Source organism: Phalacrocorax carbo, chromosome 5 (genome assembly GCF_963921805.1).
Source record: "Phalacrocorax carbo chromosome 5, bPhaCar2.1, whole genome shotgun sequence".
In the NCBI taxonomy this organism is placed as follows: Eukaryota; Metazoa; Chordata; class Aves; order Suliformes; family Phalacrocoracidae; genus Phalacrocorax; species Phalacrocorax carbo.
Window position 1 is genome coordinate 60,219,198 of NC_087517.1, and position 24,458 is coordinate 60,243,655.

General features: G+C 38.8%; 1 protein-coding gene across 5 annotated transcripts in view; it reads right to left on the reverse strand.

Annotated features, from left to right (window-relative positions):
• The window catches only part of GALNT18 (polypeptide N-acetylgalactosaminyltransferase 18), a 339,486-nt gene that overhangs the window by 48,328 nt on the left and 266,700 nt on the right, over positions 1–24,458 (reverse strand). For all 5 annotated transcript variants that reach the window (XM_064452730.1, XM_064452727.1, XM_064452726.1 and 2 more), the window contains 3 exons: positions 10,919–11,104; positions 5,375–5,512; positions 1,210–1,305 (listed from right to left, as the gene is read on the reverse strand). In XM_064452730.1, coding sequence (XP_064308800.1) covers positions 1,210–1,305; positions 5,375–5,512; positions 10,919–11,104 — 420 coding nt within the window. The remainder of the gene's footprint in view (positions 1–1,209; positions 1,306–5,374; positions 5,513–10,918; positions 11,105–24,458) is intronic.

Here is a 24,458-nt window from a genome sequence, read left to right on the forward strand (position 1 = left end):
ATGGGATTTTCAGATATTTTTGTCTTCATCATTCATAATTTACTCAAGCATGATGCCACTAGTGATCAATATTAAAGGCCCTCAGCGAAACAAGCCAGCACATAACACAGTTACAGCATGTGTAACTTGGCAAGGAAGTACAGAATCATATCTGCATTTCACCAAACTCATGTTTCTAGCTCGCTATGAGACCCAGGTACAGAGGACAAGACTTCCTTTGTTTCTCAGTGTTTATTTCTGAGATATTAGGAGGATTCATTTGCTGTATAGTCAAATCACATAACTGACTATTCCGTCGGTAAAACCACATTCTATAACTTAAGTGGAGCATAATAGGGTCCTTTTAAGAAAACAATTAGAAAAGGCAGGCAGAGAAAAAAACCTGTTCAAACTGGAGGGATTTTTCAGTTTCTCCAATCAGTGCCACAAATGCATCCATTTCCTTTATGTCATTTTTGCTTACGTTACTTTTTAGAGTTAGATAATTTGCATATCTGTCTTTGACAAGCATGTTCTAGACCATGTAATGTTATTTTTACTGTCAAGATTTGTCTAGAAACGCTTTCACCTATGTGCATATATTTAGCCACTTGGGGAGACACAACGTCTTAACCCTCTTGTTTGTCAAGTTAATAAATCCAGCTGTTGTGTAAGAAAAGGGAAAGGTTTTGGTAATTTGAGTCTTTGGCACATACTAGAGTATCAGGAGTAACAGGAAAGAGGGCTTTGATAAGAACAGGGTTTGGAATTTGACACAGCTGTATGGTATGAAGGGGGTGGCTGTACCCTTCAGATTTGTGAAAACGAGACAGTAAATATATCAAGTAAAAAAGATGTTGCTTCAGATAATGTATCAATTAACTGTAAGTATACATATGTATGTATGTAAAATGTTTTAAATGTCATTCATAAGACAGGCGCAGTTAAAGACGAGAAATGAAAGCTTTTATCAACAAATCTGGGTCAGTGCTGACTCTCAAATTTCTTTAATTTTTTTTCAAAATGAATAAACAAACTTCATTGTCGAAGTGCTAATATACCAGTGATTCACAATTTATGGGAGAAATAATGTTCTAGCTTTCTATAAAAGAGCTACTAAACAGCTTAAAGAGATATTGTTGCAGGAAAATGATGACAGATACAAGATGGATCCTCCTACACAGTCTACTATAAGCAGCAGCAATATCGGAGATTATTAGACAAACTAACCTGTGGTGTCATTCCATGGCAGATATACATGATTGGGATATTCTCTGTGTCCGGCCCTTGATCAAGGCACAAATCACTTTTCAGGGAATTCTGCAGCTAAAATAAACAGAAAGAAAAAGAAATCAAGCAAGCCTTACATGAGAAAAAGATGGTGTGATTACTTTCTTTTCTTTGCAAAAAAACCCATATGTAGTTGAGCAAGGAAATATGCAAAATTAAAAATACTTTCTGCAATGCAGATATTGAAAAGAAAGCACCTGGACTAAATAAAGAAGACTAAAAAACCAGAGACAATTTTTTTTACAGTGTAGCTACCTGAGCCGTATGGATGGAATTTCAAACATAGAAGAAAGCCCTGTAATTAAGCAGCTTTTCAGAATCACTCAGGAGAGTCTTCTGACTTCTGGAAATAATTCAAAAAAACCCCTTTCTGCTGACAGAGACTACAGGCCAATTGGTATGCACTAGCTCTTCTTTGCATTATTCCAGGCTAACCCACGCACAGCAATCTAGCTACGAACAGATTGCAAAATACTTGGCCCGGTTCATCACAAAGCCCTATATATTACCTGTGCAATGCTGAGACAGAATTTTCTGAAAGCGACGTGCTAAATTAATGAGCACAAATAGCTGGAAGGTCTTTTTAGAGTGTGAAGCCAAAGATGTGGATTGCATACTCAGGGGCATGTATAAAGGTTTTCAGTGGTATAACATCAGTTCAGAGAACATGAGAGAATTGTCTGATGGAGGGAGTGAAGAGGTGATGTGCTTTGCAACCATCTGCGATTAACCGAGCAGTCCTGTCAGCTGCATACAGGGACCTCCTTTGAGGAAAATAAATTGAGATGCTTAGAAAGGAAGTCTAGAAGTGAACTAGTATGTAAGGGGTGTGGACAAGCCAGAGACTGAAGCCAGGTGGTGAATAAAATCAAACCCATGAACTCATCCCTACAAGATTTCCAACTCCAAACCTAACTCTAAATTCAATAACAGACAGGACAAATTTCAACATTAAAGAGAAAATATGTATTAGGTATCAATACTGGCCTTATTCTTAGCTGCAAGCCTTAAGAATGAAATAAAATTTCCTCTCAAACCGCTGTATTTCCTAGCCACAAACATAACCACAACCATAATTCTGATCGTAACAGATGGAGGCACCACTCTATCCAAACCAATGATAAATATCAGTATTATTAATTCATGCCTGAATCCATCACTACCTTCAGCTTTTCAAAAGCTCTTCCACAAACTCAGATGCCAATGCTTGTCCTAGCCCTAATGTTATAACCTTTTCCACAACAATCCCCATAATAAAGGAAGCAAAAAAATCTGCCTTGACCAACATCAGCATGCGACTTAGCTGAGAGGGCTGACACAGCAGTAAAACAGAAACAGAGACTTTAGAGTCCCAAGCTCTAAAAAGAAACATGATCTTAACCCTAACAGCAGCTGCCCACTGATCAGGTGCTACTGAGAGACAAAACACTATATTGCTTTTAACACAAGTCCTCCTCTTACGAACCTTGAAAACAAACAAATAAAATGAGCTCTTCAGAATTAATGTCTCAATCCCAACGCTACAATTAGCTTAGAATATCTGTAGAGAAATGATCCCTACAGAAAACAGAAAAACCAAAAAGCCCGTGGCCCATTAACCAATAATGTGAGGCTCAGACTCTTAGGAACCATCCCTTTCCAAAAATCTACTGGCTTCGTGGCAACCAGCAATTAACTTGGGTAACACAGCTTTAGACTTCCAAGACTTAATCTTAATTGCAACCCAAAATATAACCAGGTTGCCAATCCCCATGCTGAAAAACAGAAATAATTAGCCAATACTGCATTTGCTCCCTTTCCAACTTAGAGCCTTAGAGAATACAGAGGTAAACTAGATGACTGAGATTTGGAATTTGCAAAATTATGCAAAATTATCTCAAATGTCAAGCTGAACTCAGGAAGCCAGTCCCTACACTAAATACATCAGCTTTTAGTCCACTGATATAACTTTCTCCTAACTCTAAGGATACTGCAGAATTCAGAAAATTGGTTCCCAAACCTTTACTCTGCCACCGACCCTAACTATATGCAACGGCAGGAACTAGACATGAATGATACAACTGTTTTCCTAACTCTCACAGAACAGGAGGAAATTTAGGATTCAGGAAATAAATGCGCGGTGGCACTGTAGATGTCTATATCCTAACCCTAACCCCATTCAGATAACTTTTGTAATTACTTAGCATTTTTTTACATTAATGATAACACTATAGTAGCAATATCTCTATTTTCTACAAAAAAATGAAGACAGTTGATGAATAGAAGCACTTAGAGAATCAGCAAGCAGCTGACTGGCTTTGAAATATCACACTTTTCTCCATTATAAGACATGCAAGTGAACAGGAAGGCAGATATGAAGGAAGATTAGAAATCCAAGCAATTATTTTATTAAAAAGATTGGGGTACTTTATCTTTTTGTTTCATACAACAGTATTTCATAGAACAGTAAGCTCTGTATTTCATAAAACACTTCCCCTTTACCTGCACAGATACATTGCCACAGCTGTCCACTATTTCTTTTGTGATACTACAAATAATGAAATAAGGCCTACTCCTCGCATCTTTCTTAGCTGATGAGGCTATTCTTATACTGCAGACAGAAGACTGCATCATGTGTGTTATTATGCAGTACTTAAATACGCACGTTCTGCTGACCAGTGGGTTCAGTATTTCTGTGACAAACTCTTCTGATTCCTTTTGGTTTGTATATTGCCAGCAAGGAACCTTCAAAGACTGATGAAAAAGTCTCAGCAGAATATAAAATCATAGGGTGCCTGTTCACTGATTTTTGTTTTGACTTACATGGTTGCAGAGTTAATCCCGAGACTACGCAACAAGTACCTTAGCTATTCCACTGGCCTTCCTCTTTTTTGTCCACTTTGTACCACTTCTACCTGCAACCAAAGATTTTTTAACCGGAGGTACTTACAAGGAGAACCATGCACGTATTAGCTGCTATGCTTTCTTCTCCTCAGGAAACTCTGTACCTGATTAGGTCATGGCATTGCTAAGGGCAATTCCACACAGTCTATGGAAGAGGCTCCTTTCCTTGCACACAGGTTTGATTTTGGCATTTTTCTGAACTATTTTGGAAGGTAACCATTATCTCATGCATTTAACAATGACCTAAATCTTTGTTGGAAGTGTTTTCATTCTTCTTTGATTGTATGAAAAGCCAGCATGATAATTTTAATAGATCAAGAAAGGGGTCATGGGACTTTATGGGCCATACAATCACTACATTTGCCAAAAACAGAGCAGCTGCTTTATGGTACCCTCAAGGGTCTTCTCAGAGCCACACTGGCAAGCTGCACAACTCTGAGTTCTTTTTGAGAAGGAAGGTCTCAAACCAAATCTTTCACTTGCATGATCTGCTCTTACTCGTGTGTTTACTAATTGGGACTCGCAAAAAGGCAAATTTAATTCACAGGAATCAACTTTTGTGAATATGACATTGATAGAGTATGTGAAAAGGATGTCCTAGCTCTACTAGCTTACTATGGGCCCATATTAACTTACTATTCTCATCTTCTATGTCATGCACACCTGCCCTCTCTGTTTAGATTGCCATATTTCTAGGGGCAAGAATTGTCTCTGCCTTAATTAGCACAGTACAACTCCAGTGTGATTTCAACATAGACAAGGGTGTTCTCTGTTGTTGTCTGTCATGTGGAACAAGACAATAGATGATGACGATCCCAAAATACAGGCATTTGAGGTTCTAAATTAAGATCTGGCTACAATATTAAGAAGGTTGCAGGTGAAATACTGAGCCTATTTTCTTAATTCACCTGCTGCCACAAACCTTCCAACTGACAGCTCCAAGATGTCTAAAAAATCATGCCTCGAGTATCTCTGAGTAGAATGCAAGCCATGAAACAAACAAAAAATCAGGGAGGGCAATAACTTCCAGAACACCTCAACATAAACTACAGCACAGCAGCTGTCTCTGTCAACTAACTAGTCTAACGAATCACTTAATTTGTGACTCCAATTTTATCTGATTCTTCTACTTACAGCCAGGCATTGTCTTCATTAATTACTTCCACTATTACACCTTTCTCCCTCACGTTTTTAGAATGGGAAATGTAAACAAGATCCTTACCACCCCATAGGCGACAGTATCTGAATACATTCTCATTTCTGGATACACACTGACAAGATACCATCTAAAGGTCTTGCACTGGAGCTTTTTCCTCAGGGCCTTCCTCTCAGAAATATCACCAATATCAATTCCGGAGTCCTGCAAATAAAACAAAGGACAGAAAAAAGCAGAATAGACATCAATGATACACTTCCATGTAAACTAATCATCCAGAGTCTCCCTCACTGCCAAGATGATTATGACCTATGACAATTAGCAGCTTCTGGTTGCGAAGCGAGTCTGTTACCCCCACACACTCCGTGAGTGCCCCAATTAAATGTGATTACAGGTCACCGTGTCGGGGTCTCTTTCAAAGTCCACTTTGGTCAATGGGACCACTCCTGTAGACAACTTTAGCGGGTTTTAGATCTAGCTTCCAATGAGTATCACTGTTGTTCTCTAATTTTCTGGCCCTTCCAAACGCAAAAGTAATTGGCAGGAAGTAGCAAGTTGCCCTAGAAACAACCTTATTGCTGGCACCCCACTGCAGCCTAATCATTAGTATATGACACTTTCTGAATATTTCTGAAGTCAGGGTTTACTGCTTCACTGCAAAGAGCAGAAGCTCTGCTCACCTTTCTGAAATATCACTTATTAGATTTCTTTTGTAATGTAAGAAGAGAAGTTGCTATTTTTCTTAAATGCAATTGCAGAATATTCTCTCCCCTATTTTTTATTCTCCTTTACATTTCTGGCTAAACCCAATTTCTACTTATCATAAGGGCAGATCATAAAGTGTGAGTTTCGTAAAGTTCCTGTACATAAAAATCAATAATTTATTACTTTAAAATCATGCAGCGGACATTTTTAGAGAGGGATCTAAGTGCAAATCCATGGCTGCTATTTGACAGGAAGTAAAACGAGACATTTTGCTCCACACTGTGCTCTACCACTTCTGCCTCAGAACAAAATGCAGGATAAATAAATTTTCATAAGGAAATCCTATAATCTACCTACTTAAACAACAGCATTTACTGGGCCATAAACGCCCCAAAGATTTTGTCAGCCACCAGATATGATTTCAAAATAACATTGGAAGCATTGAATTTTCTTAGTTGCACATCAAAAAGCTATCTTTATAAGTATCTAGGTTTCTGAGCTGCTGAAGCGACGACACTCCTTGCATCCCAAAGCACTGAATTAATGTTAGTCTGGAACAAGTATTACTATTGAAGCTTTTTCTGACTAAAGTGAAGTTGACTTCCACATTAGTGAAGTATACTAAAAAGTAGGAAACTGAGGTCTGGCATAAACAAGCATAACTCAAGTTAATCCTTAAAAATTATGACTCCCCACCCCTCAAAGCCTACATCATTCATAAAACTTTACGTGGAGCTACTCCTTAAGCAATCAGTTTTTCCTCAGTTTTCTAGCAAGTGACTAGATAGAGGAACATGCTGTAGGGTGCTGTAAGACAACCAACTGATCCCACGGACAAATCCTGCTTATGCACTGCTCTGGTTGCACTTGTGCTTGCCAGGGTACCTACCACTTCTGTGAAGGAGGAGGAGGAGGCTAGCACACAGACATTCAACTTCCAGCACTAACAAGGCTTCCTGGGATCAGATATTACATTGGTGTAGCGCATCCTAACTCCTTTCTCATGCAACCCTGCAGGCACCAATGTTTTTTTCCCCACATTTTATTGTATAAGGTAAGAAAGAGCATCTGGGGCCTCAGTAATCGCATCCTACCGCGCAGCTGGAGAAGGAAAATAGCTCACATGTAACACACTGGCTTTAGCACCAGTAACAACTCAGTGTGTTCCCAAAAGCTGAGAATATGATGGGAGGAAAAAACGAAAAAAACAAACCAAAAACATAGGGGAGGACACATGAAGAGCACAGCTCTTGCTTCTGGGACTTGAAAAATCTTTCCTTTGTTCTGAATCTATTTATCTAAGTGGTTACAATGCAGAAGTCACCATGGTATCCGAGATCCCCATTTGAAGCCCCTCAGTACTTCAGAGCCACCCACAGAGATACCAAGAGGGCAGTCACAGCACACTGCCAAATGAGTCTAACTCCTTTGTATTACCATTAGCACTCAAAGACTAAAACCTTTGGAAAAATCTGACTATGGGGCTTCTCAGAGATCCGGGAATTCTTCCATGGAAAAAAGAGGTCCTGTGGTTAACATTTTGGAATAACATATTTCATGAAAGTCCCAACTGTTATAACTGAATACATTTCTATTACCTACACAGTCCATTACCAATGCACTATTTCATCAGGTTCCAGATAGAGAATTACTCCTGTAGTTACCCACTTGTGTAACAGTATTTGGACATGCTATCTGTCTGTCCTCTCTGCATGTGTCTCACAATGATGTCTCGACATCTTTTTGCCTAAGCTGAAGCTAGGCTTGATTTGAAAATTCTCCCTCTCTGGTATTTCACCTTTAAATTAATCTTGAGGTAAGAAAGATGAAACGGAAATATTGCCACCCAATCTGATATCTAAATTTGACCTAATTAATCTCTAGCCTTTCTCATCCATCATCTCTTTGCCCCCTTCCTACTGGAAGTCTGTATTACAGTGTCCCACAAGCTTTAAGTTCTTTTTTAGGTTACTTCTTTACACTGAATACTCCCTCTTTCTACTGATATTTCTATACCAACCTGAGGCTGCACTGCTCCTAACCTTTTGATGTATCAAAAGGAGGACTTCCACTAATGATGTAGGTTTTCTTGATATTGACTGATTCAATTACAGTGCTTGGGAGTTTAATTTTGTGTTGTATTTTCCTCTTTCTCTTAAAAGGCCAGAAGCCTTCCTTAAACATATACTTGTTTCCTACTGTTCTGCCATCAGTTCAGTACTCACAAAGTTTAGCATGGGAAAGGAAAAGGAAGTCTCAGGTCTTCGGAGCTCTTCCATTGATTCTTGGCACCAGGCCTCACACAATGGGCACAAAGATGCTTAGAACAGCTTCACATTACACAACTGATCTGGGATACTTGAGCACATCAGGCTGTCAGAACAAAACAGAGCCCCAACACCCTTCTAAGTCCTTCCCTATTTTCCAAATGGCAAAAGATGGAAGCTGGGTGAGCAACACTTGAACGTACCCAGCTCTGAGTCACAGACCCCATCTGACAGGAAAACCTTTTGATGGCCACAAAGGTGCCATACTGTCTCTGAATATCCTGTAGCAATTACTAGGTAATGAGTAGATTCAGGCTGTAGAGCCCTGTTACAACTGTGAAAACTAAGCTGTTTCCCAGTATATTTTAAATAAGTATGTGGGAGCATGTGTGTGTTTATTTGGTCTGCTACAGCAGTGAGAAATCCAAATGAAGGGTCTTTGTGCTACAGGTTCTGTACATACACATAGTAATAAATTTCTCCCTACAACACAGGCATCTCATTACTTTGCAGAAGAGGCTACCGCTATTAAAAGCTGATTTAGTGCTTGCCATTTCCAGCTTTTAAGTCTGCACTACGGTTTGACAGCAGTAGCCTTTGTGAAGATGAAGAGAGAATATAATCTGCATTGCAATTTATTCAAACAGTTCAGTGCAATGATTAGTACATTTGTGGTGAGAAAATGACTGGCGATTGAAGTGGTAAGAAGACTTGCCATTCCTCTTCAAAACTATAAACAAAATCAGTTTTGGCAGTACAAGATCTAATGTACAAACACCTTGATACACACTGTGACCTGAAAAAATCAGTTAAATCCACAACTGCATTTATTTTTCCTTTGTTTAATAAGATCTATTTGTTTCCTTTGTTTAATAAATGAGTTTTAAAATTTATTATAACAGGCTTATTTTTTTCTGATCTACCAGCACAGTCAAGACTGTGTAATTATTACTTGTTTAATGGATATTTAACACTTATCTTTGTAGGCTTTATGAATTTGATTTCCAAATTGCATTCAAATCTCAACTTTGCACAAGATTAAGCACCACCACCATCATATCTGGATAAATATTATGTAAATACGTATATAATACCATATATCCTGGTTAGCAAAAGGAATTTCTAAGTTTTGCGTTAATGCTATGTTTGCAAGCCAAAAATTGAAACTGGGTCCATGAATGAAGATCAACCAATTTTCAGGAAAATAACAATAAAAATTAGAAACTGAAATTTAAATCTATCAGGTTAATCACAAATGAGATTCATTTGAAACTGTTTTGCTGTAAAATAAGTAACCCTATCTTCCAGTAATGTCTCTATTCTTGTATGCACTGCTGTGTGACTACTCAAAACAGAGACACTTAAAGGGTATAGGATTCTGTGAACATGGGACTAATTTCCAGAAAGGTCCTTTCCCTATACCAGATCATACAGGACTTTTTTCCTGGTGCTTTTATGGTACATTATGTGGCTGATTCTGCAACCTGAAAATAGGACAATGACTTCCCCACTTTGCCAAAATTATCTAGTTTTAACGATGAGAGATGAATGAAACTATTGAAAGCAGCTGAATCAACATCGGCATTCATATATCTAGCTGGTTTTTGGTTTCTAACCTTTTTTCCGTATTAAACTAAAGGAGGAGATGTACAGCATTTTATTCTCAAACGAGAAATCACAGCAAAACCAGTTTCCCTAACAGTTGCAAAATCACTCAGATTTTGCAGAGATTTTTTTAAAGTAAAAATTAATTGCCCAAGTTAATTTATTAAGTCTATAATATTTACTTTTGCTGTAGTTATGAGAACTGCACATTGTAACCTAAACCTCAAATACAACTACAGCCATGGTTTCCAACTTCTAGGTGGAAACAACCTATTCTACATGGATCCTGAACATTTTCCAGAATAGGTACAGCCACCTTTCTCAGAGCCCCATAGCTCTTAACAGTTCATAGATTAAATACCATTGACTACAGAAATGAAGAACAACTAAAATAAAATGTCAAACTGAACCCTCAGGCTAGCTATCTTTTCAATACATTATCTTTTCAATACAATGGACAATCCATTGCTCATCTATGGAGAAGTCAGGACAAGCAGGCCAAAAGGGACTTGCAGCTAGTTCTGCAATATATCACGACATCCACCAGCCACCCTTACTCTGGATATGAAATTGCTCAAGAGTGATACACCCACACTTGAATGGATGGATGTTAACAACCCTTGCCCCTTGGCAGAACTCCCCTCACAAATCTGGCAGAATTATAGCTCTCTGTGATGGTAAATAAGTGACTCAAATTCAAAATAAGATGTGTAATATAGATTTGATGCTTCTTTTTTCCACATTTCTGCAGCTATTAGATTAAAATCTCCTTGAAGTGAGGATGATGAACTTGACAATAAATTAATTTTTAAGAAACCTGAAGACAAATTGCTCTAGAGTAAGACACAGCTACATATGTATTTTTAAATGTGTGTTATGTTTAAGCATATCTTATGCCTAAATATAAGACATAATTATATACATACATGCATACAAATAACAAAATCCTAGCAGAAAAATCAAAATCCAGAATAGGTACCAAACCAAAAGGATCTAAAGCCAAAGCTTGCAAACACCGGTCTTTGTGACTCACCTCCTGGGGTATGTTCCATGCCATATAAACATGGCTCTTAAATTCATCCATCCAGACTTCAGCCACCCTTAATGCATTTCTCCGGACATGAGCAGTTAGATCTTCTGTGTATGGTTTATGTGCTCTTTCAATGTGGGCGATCCTAGAACAAGGCAGAACCTCAACACTTCCTCCACACTGCCACACCTAGGAGGAAAAAAGACATTCTGCCAGTGAGAGCTCCCTACACCACTGTTGTCCTTTAGTAAATTGAAATTATTTTATTTCTATGCTTGACATCGTTACTACTCAAGACTTATTTGACTATACAGAGGTTTTTTGCAGACAGTTGTGGGAGGAGAGAGTTATTACCTTGCCTTACCATGAATTTTTACTACTACTTAAACTACTTAAACTTACTACAGAATTATTACATTACCAGTAGCCTCTCATCACAATCTTTCTGGATCAATTTAGCTATTCTCAAGATTATTAATAAACTTATTTACAGGGCATCCAAAACAATAGCAACTGGATTCAAGTTTTAATGTCTTGCAGGCATTTCTCTAATATTGTGCACAGTCCATCTCAATGGATACACGCACTATCCAGAATCTCGAACTAGGCAGACTTACATGAAAGGGAAACTAAGCCAATTAACTTTTTAAGATCACTTAGGCTTTATGTTCTAGGAAGACTAGGAATATAAATGCATCTTATGCTTTGCTTTAAACATAGCTCAGAAAGGATCAGGTTTCTTTCTTTTGAGAAGGAATGACAAAGACTGCCTAGCGAAAATATTCTATGAAAAATTTCAACACAAACTGCTTTTATAAATTATAATACATTTATAATGTAGGTTACTGTACCTGTCCAAGTGTGTTTCATTTTTGCCCACTACTGCAGCTGAGCTAATGTTCATAATGTTAATCGTAAGTATTGCATTCATTTCTGATTTTCTCTTTCTGCTTTCAGTAAAAGAGAAAACCACTTTGGCAGCCTTAACAGTCAGTGAAGTACTTGGATTATATTACACAGAAGCTCTTTTTCTGTGTGTCTTATATTATGTAAACTTTCTAACAAGATCAAGGCAACCCATTCATAATGGTTGAGTGGATGCTGCTCAGGTGAAAACCCAGATGTACTCAAACTGTTTGATCCTGCTAAACAAGTACCTCAGTGTCCCAGAGGCAGGTGTACTCACTCAGAAGTGACAGTTTGCCTTACGATACTGCTAGCAGAGACTCCTGAGGCCTGGTATCCCATACCAAGAGAGCAAAAAAATGAGAGCAAGGGTGCTCATTCCTCGTACAGCTCATCCAGGAGCCAGTATGTTCGGGTCTCCCTCCTAGAGGCCAGGGATGTGGGTTGGCAGAACATCCTGTTCTGGAGCTGATGTCAGACCCCTCAGGCCTGTTCATCCTATAGGCATATGCTGTACACTAAGGAGACACTGTTCAGTCATTCATTTTATATATTTAGACATCTGGCTTGAATACAGCATTTGGCAGCTCCTGAGACCAGCAAATGTGGCATGGATTCAGAATGTTTACAAAGCCTTTTCTGAACTGGTGCCTAATTGCATTCAGCATATGCTGGGAGAAGAGATAGAGCCTTGGTTTTCAGAGCTCTCTGGAAGATGAGCTATCTCATGAACCTACTGTATAGTCAAGAAGGAAGCTGAAAAGACTTCAGCATGCGTCTGTGTCCAGAACTTGGAAAACTGTAAGAGTAAATAAACATAACCATTACCAACATGAGGGCAAAACTGAGATGATCATAAATATTCAAAAATAAATGCGCAATTGACCTGGCACAAGAATAAATAATCTGGAAACAGCATTTGTGTCCTGCCTTTCTAAATATCATATAAAGTGGGCAATCCAGTTTAACAATCTAATAAAAATAATGGTTTGTCAAACATTTAATTCTAAATGGTTCAGCTACATAAAGATTAAACGTGACGTATCATCAGGCTTTGCTCACACAATGCCTGCTTTCAATCCAAGCTATTTCTTAGTACAGCATTGACATCCAACTATAAATTGTTACAGAGTTACTCACTGTACACTGTTCAAATTAGTATCATAAAAGACAAGGAAGATGTAGAGATGATCATAACTTAGGACAAGACAATTCACATATCACGTGCACTGCCTCCACCGCCTAGCCTTTGCTCATTTTAACTAGGGGTGGCCTCGATCCAAGTCCAACATGTGAACACCAAATCTTTGTGGGACTTTCAGAGTTAGGTCTGAATGCCATCTCAACAGCAAGCTGAGCCAAAAATTCACTGTCTATAATAAGCTAAATTTCCACGTAAATTTCTAGGATCTGAAAATTTGAAGAGCGGACTCATCTATAATTTTAGTACTGCATCAGTAATCAGTAACATCTAATTTGACTTTATAACGAAGTCATATGTGTTTTCAAAAAACATCCTGAGATGACAAAGTCTTTAATATAGTCTGTAAATAACAGTTACCTGCTACCTGAATAAACACCAATTAATTAAATCTGGTGGCCACTCCTTTCTCTCAGACACTGTCAGTCTTTGTTCTATTTCCAAAAACTAATTAATTATTCTGCAAGAACCACGGATTCATTTAAAAACCTAATGCTATGGAGGAGCTGTCAATACAGATGCAAGTGGGTTGTATTAAACAGCTTCAAAAATGAATCCTCTTATTTCGAAGGAAAAATCTCCTGCAACCATGAAAATGTGATTAGCATGCAGCAAAACTGGACTAGAGTTATATGCTAATAGTTTCCATATATCAAGATTAATAGAAGTCCTTTAATTAATGAATTTTTAAAGAGGAAGGCATGAGAAACGTATGTGATCTGAAGGTATGGGAATCATAAGTTACAGTGTGTGCAGAGCTTGAAGTTACAGCACTAAACAAATAGCACTACCCTAGATGATGGCTACAAACCCTTGCAGTGCCCTCACAGAGTGAAAGCAGATGCAAAACTTTATAAGGACAGAAAGCACAATCCTGGTTTGCTCAGATGGTCACATCTATAACAAGCCATAGTACCTTTCCCTCCCACAAGTGTTCTTTGTCCATGGGATTACAGAACGGTAAGAAAGTGCTTTTCTCCAAACATTTCATTGCAGTTAGGGAGAGACCAGTTGCAAAGAAATAAAATGTAGGGAGGTATTAAAGCGGGATTTTTCAAACGGCATGAAACTCTCCTGCATTCTCAAGGGATTCTGGATTCCCAACTCCCCCAAACACAAGCAAAATCTGCATCCAAAGAATTAAGGGCTTTGCTAGTCATACACTAAATATTAAATACTACAGTGAACAGGATATATGAATACTAAACAACATAACCCAATTAGCTGACTGCAACAGAAAGTGTCAGGTTTTTTTTCATACTTCCCTGATTATGTTTGAAGTAAGGGAATTTCTTGCAGCTAGGTCAAGAACACCCATCCATTCTTTCTTTTTTTCCTTAGACCAATTGGGCACTTGAATCTGAGCACTCCTCGCTCACCCCATCTCCTTTACTCATGTAAACAAATCCATGGTACTCAAACCATTGTGCTGGAGCCACTGCGGATATACATCTTGAAAAGGTATAAATCTCACATCAAAAGTGCATAGGAGAGGCTCATTAATTACTCTGAACCAGCACCTTTTGGTCAAAGACAATTTTTAGGGTTTTTTAGTTACTATTTTAATATTTAAAAATATATTTTCTTAAAGACTGAGCTTAGAGGGAAATCGTGAAACCTTTTAGTGGTCTGTTCTTTATCTAATAAAAGTCCTGTAAACAAGAGATTGCCTTTATAGTTAAGAAATAGGAATAGAAACTGAGGGGTCAGTTCCTCACAACTTCATGTTTCCCCTGTGAACTTCACAGCTATTTTTTGCTGTCAATAGTAATCTTTATTCAGGTTTCATCCACACTGAATAGCACCTTTCTAGTTCTCCAGCAGTGTTATTTTATGTGATGGCTATACATAAATACAAAGGTTTCAAATTAGTGAAGCTTTTCCAAATCATCACCCATGACTTCAGTAGGACGTCTAGAGCTAAAAGAGCTTCAAAGACTTTTTTTTTAACCACATAGAATGGTTTGAACTAAAATATTATATCTCTGAGCATACTGTCGCTGCAATCAATAATACTTAATGAGAAACCTGCTCATACAAATTGCAAGGAAGAAACTTGGTGAATTTTCTAAACTATGGTTAAAAGGAAATATAGCACCTTTTCCTGTTGCCCATGAAGATGTTTTTATTGTAGCAAGAGGTGGAAGTTGCTAGCAATAGTCTCAATTTCCTGCCTAATCCCTAAACATACATATACACTTGTCAATTACAACATATGCTTCCATCATTACGATACAATGAACAGTAATTCACATTTCATTCTGTAAAAGCATCAATTGGAAAACTGTACCATTGGGTCTCAGGCTTTGCTTTAAGGCAAAGACCTTAGAAAGCCTTCAAGTCTGAGGGACTGTGTATCTTTAGGAGTACTTAATATGATTGCTTGAGCCCCACAATGCAGAAAGTTTGCTTTTCTTTGGAGGAATTTCTTGACGTTCTGGTCCTGCTGCTTCACTTTGCAAAAACAGTCTTTTACTAAAAGAACACACCAACTGGAGTTTCTGTTCCAAAGAGCTCTCCGAATCCACTTCGGTGTGTTGTCAGTGCTCCCTTCCAAGAGTACCTTAAAAGGGCTCTTTATTCCTGAATTTACTGAGGAGGTTCATATATTTGGCATAGCCCAAGAAGGGCTTAGAGGACTTCCTCCCTTTGAAAGGGTTCCTTCATCACTAGTAAAAGGTAGTAATATTCCATAAGAAAATTCAAGCTGTAAAGGGACAGTAGTAGTGCCAAGGCAACTTCTGACATTTACAAAGCTGAAAGCCTAAGCAAAGCCTATGACCTAAACTAAGCAAAACAAGTGAGAGATGGTAGGAACATCAAATGAATACAGAGAATCAACCTGGAAAAAAAAAAAAGGAGGGTGGAGGGCATCTCTTTCTCGTTTAAATCTTCAGTTGTATGACTTATGTAGGGCATTTGTCCAAGCTTTAAGCACTTCTTACTGTTAATTTACTGAAGGTACATTTGCACGTATGCTATAATTGTGGCCCTACTTCTATGTGAATATATGTTCACCAAGGTTCAATTAGCTCCACAGAGCAGATAGAAAACACGTTCTTCATATTGGAAGGTCCAGGAAAGCAGAGGACATGTAAAACTGCAGTTAGAACACAGGTGGTGGCACAACAGATCAGATGCAACTTCCACTCTGGTAAACGAGGAAAGGACCAAAGTACTGGGCAGTCCAGTGGGATGGCACAAGTGGGGCAGCTACAAAAGCACCAATGCACCAAATGGCTTCCTTAGGCATTTTGCAAAGACGTAAGACCTAATACTGCTATGGTATCAACCCTCACACATTCCTACCACAACGAGGGCAGCAGTGACAGCATTTGCACAGCCTTCAGTGTGCAGCAAAGAGGGGTGACTCACACATCCTTATAAACGCCTACATCAATCTGGTCATAGTTTTTTTAGAGCAAATTCCATTCACATCTGGAAAATCTGTTTCAGTAGACAAAGGGTCTATTTAGTTTTATTTCTATTTAGTTTTATCTTTAAATCCACATCCTTTAGTAAATCCTTTTCAATCGCATTTAAACATATTTGAATTTGCATATTTAATCAAAACAATTACAATTCTGAAGCTGATCCCTCTCTTGAATATTTATTTTATACTTTATTATAAAATAACACTTCTTCATTAGAAGTGTTTCTTTTTATCTCTTTAATCACTGAGTGTTCTTTCCATGTTGTGGAAGCTTAATCTAATAAAAAAATAAACCCTACATGATGCTGAGCTGTTTACGAGCATGTACTGCATTCATTAAATTTACACATACCATGCAGTTTCTCCAAGAACTGACATGACCTTGTTTGAAACTACCATTTCATTTGGACTGCAAACAAAACTTTTTAATAATTAAGTGATATCTCAAAAATCTGAAGCAATTTCTAGCTTCTGTGAAGTCTGAAAATGAAAAAATTAGAAGAACTCATTAAAGATGCCCTGAAGATTAAAAAAAAAAAAAGTCAGTGTGAATTAATTACTACTCTGGATGCAAACAAATAGTCATCAATATCTTTAAATATATTTTGGGGAGCAATTTAATGCAAAAAATATTTGCGAATCTTGCTAATGTTTGTCAGTACTAATAATAATTTATTGATAACCAATAATGAGCTTGGTGCTTTACAGGCAAATATGAATAAACTATTTTTACTCAATACCATGAGCTAAGTCTGTGATCATTTTGGGTCTGCTTTTTAATTTTGGTATCTTGACAGGTGACTGCAAAAGGGACAGGGAGAATGGTCAGATACAAAGATCACAGAAATCAACGTTCATGTTTCCAGCAGCAACCAGTGGGTTTTGGATTGCACCCTGAAAGTTTCTGGACTGTCAGGTACACGTGGGTACCTGTCTCTGTAAACCCAGAAACTATACTCACTGGATGAAATACGTTAATCTGTATTTAGGTCATATCTCCACTGAAGTCAGATAATCTTGACAAAATAACTGCAGTAGTGACAATAAATACTAATGAATTTGGGCCACTTCCCAAATTTAGCAAGAAACCATGCACAGCTTTGCTTATTCCACTGGTCTCAAACAGCTTCCTCTCATTGAAGAAACCTGCCCAAACAGTAGAATTAAACACAGAACCCTGGCCCGAGTCACATAAACTCAGGATTAGAAAAATCAGAATATAGGAGGACAGGAAGAGAAAGAAAATACACTGCTTACTGAAGGTATGATTCTGGATTACTCCCTGTTTCTAGATGCTGAATGGGCTGGAAAAGAGAATCTCGTCATCGGCATGTACCCCTGCAGAGTGGGAAATGAGGGTGTAACTTAATTTCAAGAGGTGACTGCCTATTGTCACAGCTAAGAACAGAGAGAAATCAAAGACCAAAGGGAGGGATTTTTAAAATTACTTTATCTCTTTTACTGAGCCCTGTGAGGTTTTTGAAGACTATTCTATGTCTCTTCATCAGACAAGCTCATCATACTTACCTATTTGTGTGCAAAAATAGCTTTTTTCCATAACCAAGATGATAATCTTAATGTGAAACTGTAAGCAACCTACAAAAACACAGCCCCACAATCTAAAAGACTTTTTAAAAGGAAATAAAAGGCTTTAACATAACTAGAGCTGCTCTCAATTTTTTAAATGTAAATTATCCCTTAAATCTCACTTTTGAAGTCATCATTAGTTGCCTCATAGGCCTCATTTTACATTAATTGTGCCTTTATAAAACACTCTCATTGAAAAAGTAATACATGCAAAGATTCTCCCCATATTAAATTGTCAGTAGTTTTCTTCCTCTTTTAGCTAATCGCCTCATTATGTATTTTTTTAAATTGTGGTTGTTTTTTTTGGGGGGGGGGGGGATTAATTTTGCACATATCTTTATGAGCTGTGAAACTTTTACAGTGCATTGTTAATCCATGTATGTTGTGTTGCTGGTTTACGATTGCAGGAACTACTCTATGCCTTGTGTTACTAGGAGATAACATGCTTCAAGGGTCACTGATGGCATATGGCTTCATTCAGTTCTTTTTAAACGTGTCTATCTCATTGCTAGGCACAGCAAATAACTGACACATAAATCACTTTATTGCCAACTTTAAGTCATGAACAGGAAGCAAAAGAAATAACTTTCCATCTTAAAAGGAAAAAAAGCAGCAAACTGAATAACCGTATCACCACTTCTTTAGTATTCATGGAGCAACTTATGGCACTGCCTGTCTTTTATGTTTTTACATTTCTGTCCCTTACCACAGCTGTACTTAGCTTGATCAGTCTTGTTGATCTTGCACTAATCCTCAAGACTTGATCAGTATCAGAATACCAAGCTAAGAATGGAAGGGAATGGAACAGTTTTCAGTTGGAAGGGACCTACCACGATCATCTAGCCCAAATGCCTGACCAATTCAGGGCTGACCAAAAGTTAAAGCACGTTATTAAGGCCATTGTCCAAATGCCTCTTAAACACTGACAGGTTTGGGGCATCGACCACCTCTCTAGGAAGCCTGTTCCACTGTTTGACCACCCTCTCGGTAAGGAAATGCTTCCCCATGCCCAGTCTAAACCTCCCCTGGCACAGCTTTGAGCCATTCCCACACATCCTAGCACTGGATACCAGGGAGAAGAGATCAGCACCTCTTTCTCCACGTCCCCTCCTCAGGAAGCTGTAGAGAGCAAGTCCTTAGCCACTCCCCATAGGACATTCCTCCCAGCCCTTCCACCAGCTTTGTTGCCCTCCTCTGGATGCATTCAACAACCTTAACATGCTTCTTAAACTGTGGGGCCCAGAACTGCACACAGTATGCAAGGTGAGACTGCACCAGCACTGAATACAGCAGGATAATCACCTCTTTTGACCAGCTGGTTATGCTATGTTTGATGCACCCCAGGACATGGTTTGCCCTCTTGGCCACCAGGGCACCCTGCTGACTCATACTGAGCCTGCTGGTGACCAGCACCCCCAGATCCCTTTCTGCAGGGCTGCTCTCCAGCCACTCCTCTACCAACTTATATTTGTGCTTGGCGTTACTCCATCCCAGCTGCAGAATCCGGCATTTGGACTTGTTAAATTTCACCCCATTAATCATTGCCCAATGCTCCAATCTATCTAGATCCCTCTGCAAGGCAACTTGTCCTTCAAGAGAGTCAACAGCACCTCCCAGTTTGGTATCATCAGCAAACTTGCTAACGGTGCATTCATCTCCTCCATCCAGATCGCTAACTGATAAATATATTGAACATGACTGGCCCTCGAACTGAACCCTGAGGAACCCCACTGGAGACTAGTCACCAGACAGACATAGCCCCATTCACTACAACCCTCCGAGCCCTGCTGTTCAGCCAGTTCTTCACCCAGTGCACCATCAACCCGCTCACCCCACAGTTGGACAACTTGTCCAGAAGGATGCTGTGAGGGACAGTATCGAAAGCCTTACTAAAATCCAGAAAAACTACAACCACTGCCTTCCCCTCATCCACTAGGTGGGTGACCTTACCATAGAAGGATATCAGATTAGTTAAACAGGACTTTCCCTTTGTGAACCCGCATTGAGTTTGCCTGATGATTGCATTATTCTTCAAAACGCCTTTCAGTAGTACCCAGAATAATCTTCTCCATAATTTTTCCAGGAACTGAGGTTAGACTAACAGGGCTGTACTTCCCCTGGGTCTTCCCTCATGCCCTTCTTGTAGATTGGAATAACATTGGCTGGCTTCCAGTTAACAGAAACCTCCCACACTCCCAAGACCTTTGGTAGATGATTGAGAAGGGTCCTGCTATAATACCTGCCAGCTCCTTCATAGTACTTTGGGACCAATCCCATCAGGCCCCATGGGCTTGTGAACATTCAGCTGATTCGGCTAGTCCCTTATAATTTCAGTGTTCACAAATGGAAAGTCACTGTTGCCACACTCGTGGTCCTCTGACTCAGGGGACCAGGCAGCCCAAGATGTACCATTATTATTAAAGACTGAGGCAAAAAACTCATTGAATACCTCTGCTTTTTCTTCATCCCTATTAGTCGGATAACCATCTTCAACAATTATAGGTCCAATGTTTTCTTCAGACCTCCTCCTGCTATTAACATATTTTAAAAAGCCCTTCTTGTCACCTGACACAACACTGGCCAATTTCAACTCTAATTGAGCCTTTTGTGTCTTCTCTGTGCACATACAAACCACAGCTTTGTAATCTTCTTCCTGCAAAGCCTGACCTTGCTTCCAGAGATAATACAATTTCTTTTTCCTCTTGAGCTCCACAAGGAGTTCCCTGTTCAGCCAAGCTGGACTTCTGCCTCACTTGCTTGGCTTACAACACAAGGTGCTGTGACACATGTGGAGGCATCTAGCCTCTGCAGCTTTGACCCAAACATGCTGGATCCATCCTGGTGAATCCCTCCCAGTCATCTGCTCAGTTCTGTTACAGCACAACAATCCCTGCTTTCCCACACTGGTCTTCCTCTAATCTTTGTTAGATTACTAAATCAATCTTGCAGTACTAAACCCTCCATGATCAAAATCTAGAGACATATCCCCTCAGTATCACATTAAAATAAATAAGAGTATGGAATCTTCACAGACTAGGCCATGAAGAATTTTAATACCAGAAGCTACAATAGCATTGCCACCATGCCATGACTTAAAGTGCAAAAAGATATTAATCATGAGGCTATCTTATAATAATGCACTAATTAATTTGCATCTTACCAGAGTCCACTGATTTGTAAGTGCATATTGACTTAAACTGTTCTACTTGTTTCCATACCACTATAAACAACAATTTCCTCTCATAAAACATGAAGATGTCTATATTACTGCCCCGTTGGTAATGTGCAACCATGCAGGCATAACTGCTGAAAAAACATCTGTGAGAAATCTCCAAGTGCCTCCTCCTCCTTCCTCGTAGGGTGTAGTGATGCCACGTGCTAGCTAGTGCTGTATCAATCATTTGTTTTCCAGTGAGAGCAGATAATAAAATGTTCTCTTCCCAGAAAGAGCAAAAACACAAAAATGATTCACTGTTGTCTGTATAATTACACATGCTGTAGCTGCAGGTTACCTGCTGAGGCATTCATAGGCAAAACGGGGAAAAAAAACCCCAATTATTCCACTGTAGGTTTGACACAAACCCAGAACAAGCCAGAGAAAGCCAGTTTCCGTTGATGTCGTGACTGACATCTGTTTGGAGGCATCACAATTCCTTATTTTATTCTCAATAGAGGCTGGGGTTTTTTTCCTGTTGAAATTATGACCCTATAAACAGAGAATTTTAGGCTGTGTCATCTTGGATTCAGCTTGTTAACACAGTGAGGTACTTTTCAAAACAAAACTACCCTTAGCAACAGTTCCGGCCACACCGAGAAGCCACTACTGGTTACACAGGGTGCTAGGCAAGTATTTATGCCATACTTAGGCTGCCAAGGAATTATTTTTATCTTGGTGAAACCATGGCCTATGAAAAGCATTGGCTACTCTTTATAAGAAGTAACATTTGGTCAGTTTTTATAAATTTTTCTTGTAGAGTTCAGTCTAGAAATGACCTCTTCTTAAGATCCACAGCAAGTGGCAGTAGCTGAAAGTGCAAGAGTGGGGATGTCTAGATCCATTTTTCTGAAGGGCATTTAGGGAAGATCTGTACTGCTCAGCGGGGTGCCATGAAACAAGGACAAAAAGGCACACATGACATCCCACTGTTCACTCTCCGTGCAAACGGTTCTGCAATACAGCAGCTCGGTGAAAAATCCCCTCACTTTGTTTCCTCTCAGTCATTTCTACCTCTTGGCACACCAGCCTCCCAATTTTCCTAAAACAACAGTTTGTGAGGCAGCACGGTAAATCACAAACTGATTAACGCTCAAACTAACTCTGCAGTTTTTAAAAAAGGTTACAATGTAATGGTTTAATTCTGAACTGGAGGTGTTCAGAGACAGTGGGAACAGGGCGGCCATTCAGACGACTATGCTGGCAGAGCCAAAGCACTGGTGTGCTGAAAGAGTGAGAACAGGGAGAAGAAAGAGGAAATGTAAACCAGCATAGCTGTTTAAGCCTGTGTGTTGTGAAACCACACCCTAACTTGTACACTGTGCAAAGGCTTTCCTTAATAAAACTAGACCTCTATTAACACATAATATAGTCATGATTTCATATAATTCATGGCCTGTATTAGAAACACTGACAGGTAAAATTGCTGGAAACTTCTAGGGAAAGAGGAAAACATCCAAAATGTCTTCAGATAAATATGGAAATTTGGGGGCAAATGTAAATATCTGCATTTCTTGTGATTATTGAAAAGAACACTCTTTCAAGGGCATGTTATAAGAAAGAGATCTCATGTAAGAAACAATCAGGGTACACAAACACACTGAACTGGAAATGACTGGACATGTAGGCCAGCAATAGGCTTCTATGAGACAGACTGGGTTAACTAGTCAGCAATGAAGGATCATGATTCCAGAAGCTGAGGTGGGGGGAGGTTAAAGAAAGGCGGGGGGGGGGGGAAGGTAGTTAGAGCCAAAAGCACACTAAAGAACACTCAGACTATTTTCTGGTCATATAACTAATTTCTGCATCTCTGTTCATAAACTGCATTCCTCTAGTTCTCCACCAACAGAAAAAAAGCATCAACTTTATGTAAGTTCTACAGACAAACTGCCAGACTAACAAGAAATGAAGCTGATATATTTATTATAATGTTGCTTTATTGCAAATACAACTAATTTCACTATGGCAATATACTGCATAAAAGTAGTGTGCCATATTCAGTCTGAACTATAAATGCAATTTTCCTCCTGGGTCAACTGATGTAAAATCTTAATATATCATTTAGTGGGAGCAAGATCCATTCCTTTTCCCTTAAAGAGCTATTACCTTCTAACAAATTCCTCTCATCCATTTAACAGGGCCATTATATCCCTGTGAAAACAAATTAATCTGCAAGCACAAAGTCTTTGTGACATATATAATTACGCTAAGTCAAAGCCCGGGCTTACATTCCCTTGACTCTAATGATGACGTAGCCATCATTTGACTTAATCCTGAGGCAAACCACTGAATATTTGTTCAGGCATCCCTAAAAGTGGTATAAACAACTTTGTTTTAACAGGTATTTGGAAGTTTATCAAACACATAGGCTACTTTAAAAGACAAAATGATTGCTAAAGGCTTGCTTTTCACAGAAAATCTGATTTCAGCAGGAATTGGAATAGGCCCTTAAGAAGCCTACTGAAAACTAGACTTGAACCACCGAACGCAGGATCTAATTGATTGCATCTAACTGATTGCAGTCGATTGTTAGGGGCTTACATAACTACAAGTACAGCTTGTGCAAGCACAACTCGAAGCAGAGCCCAAATAATGGTGAGAAACGCCAGCTTTACACTCACGTTTTGTTTCCACTGTAAGGCAGTTACCAACACAGTTCCTATTTGGTCTCTTGTATAAGCAAGCCACGTGATTTCAGTTTGCCCTCTAAATGCAATCTGGTCCCTTAAAAGTACACTTAAGTCCATTCAATTGGGAATGATTGAACAAAAAGCAAAAAGAAGCATTGTAAATACTAACGTGAATTTAAGACTATGATTCTGGGGCACAGTAAGTGAATCTTTCAAAAATCCCAGATAAAGTGACCAAGCTGCTGAAAAAGGATGCTGTCAAGTCTTGCATCAATCAGCCTGCTTTTATTTTCTTATGTGGCAAATAAATAGCTTTGCAAGAAAATATTTGCTTGAGGAAAAAAATAGCGCATTTCTTCTAAGATTCAAAATACATTCATATTTTGAACTCAGCTTCTAGCTCAGGGCAACAGAATTCTACTAATATTTATTTAATAATATGTTTAATATTTTTAAAATGTTATTACAAAGCCACAGACAAGGGTAAAATTCTTAGAAGTTAGAATAATACACCAAATTAGAGGTGAACAGAGCTGAGTAGAGAAACTAATTCATCAGAGTCAAGAGAATAA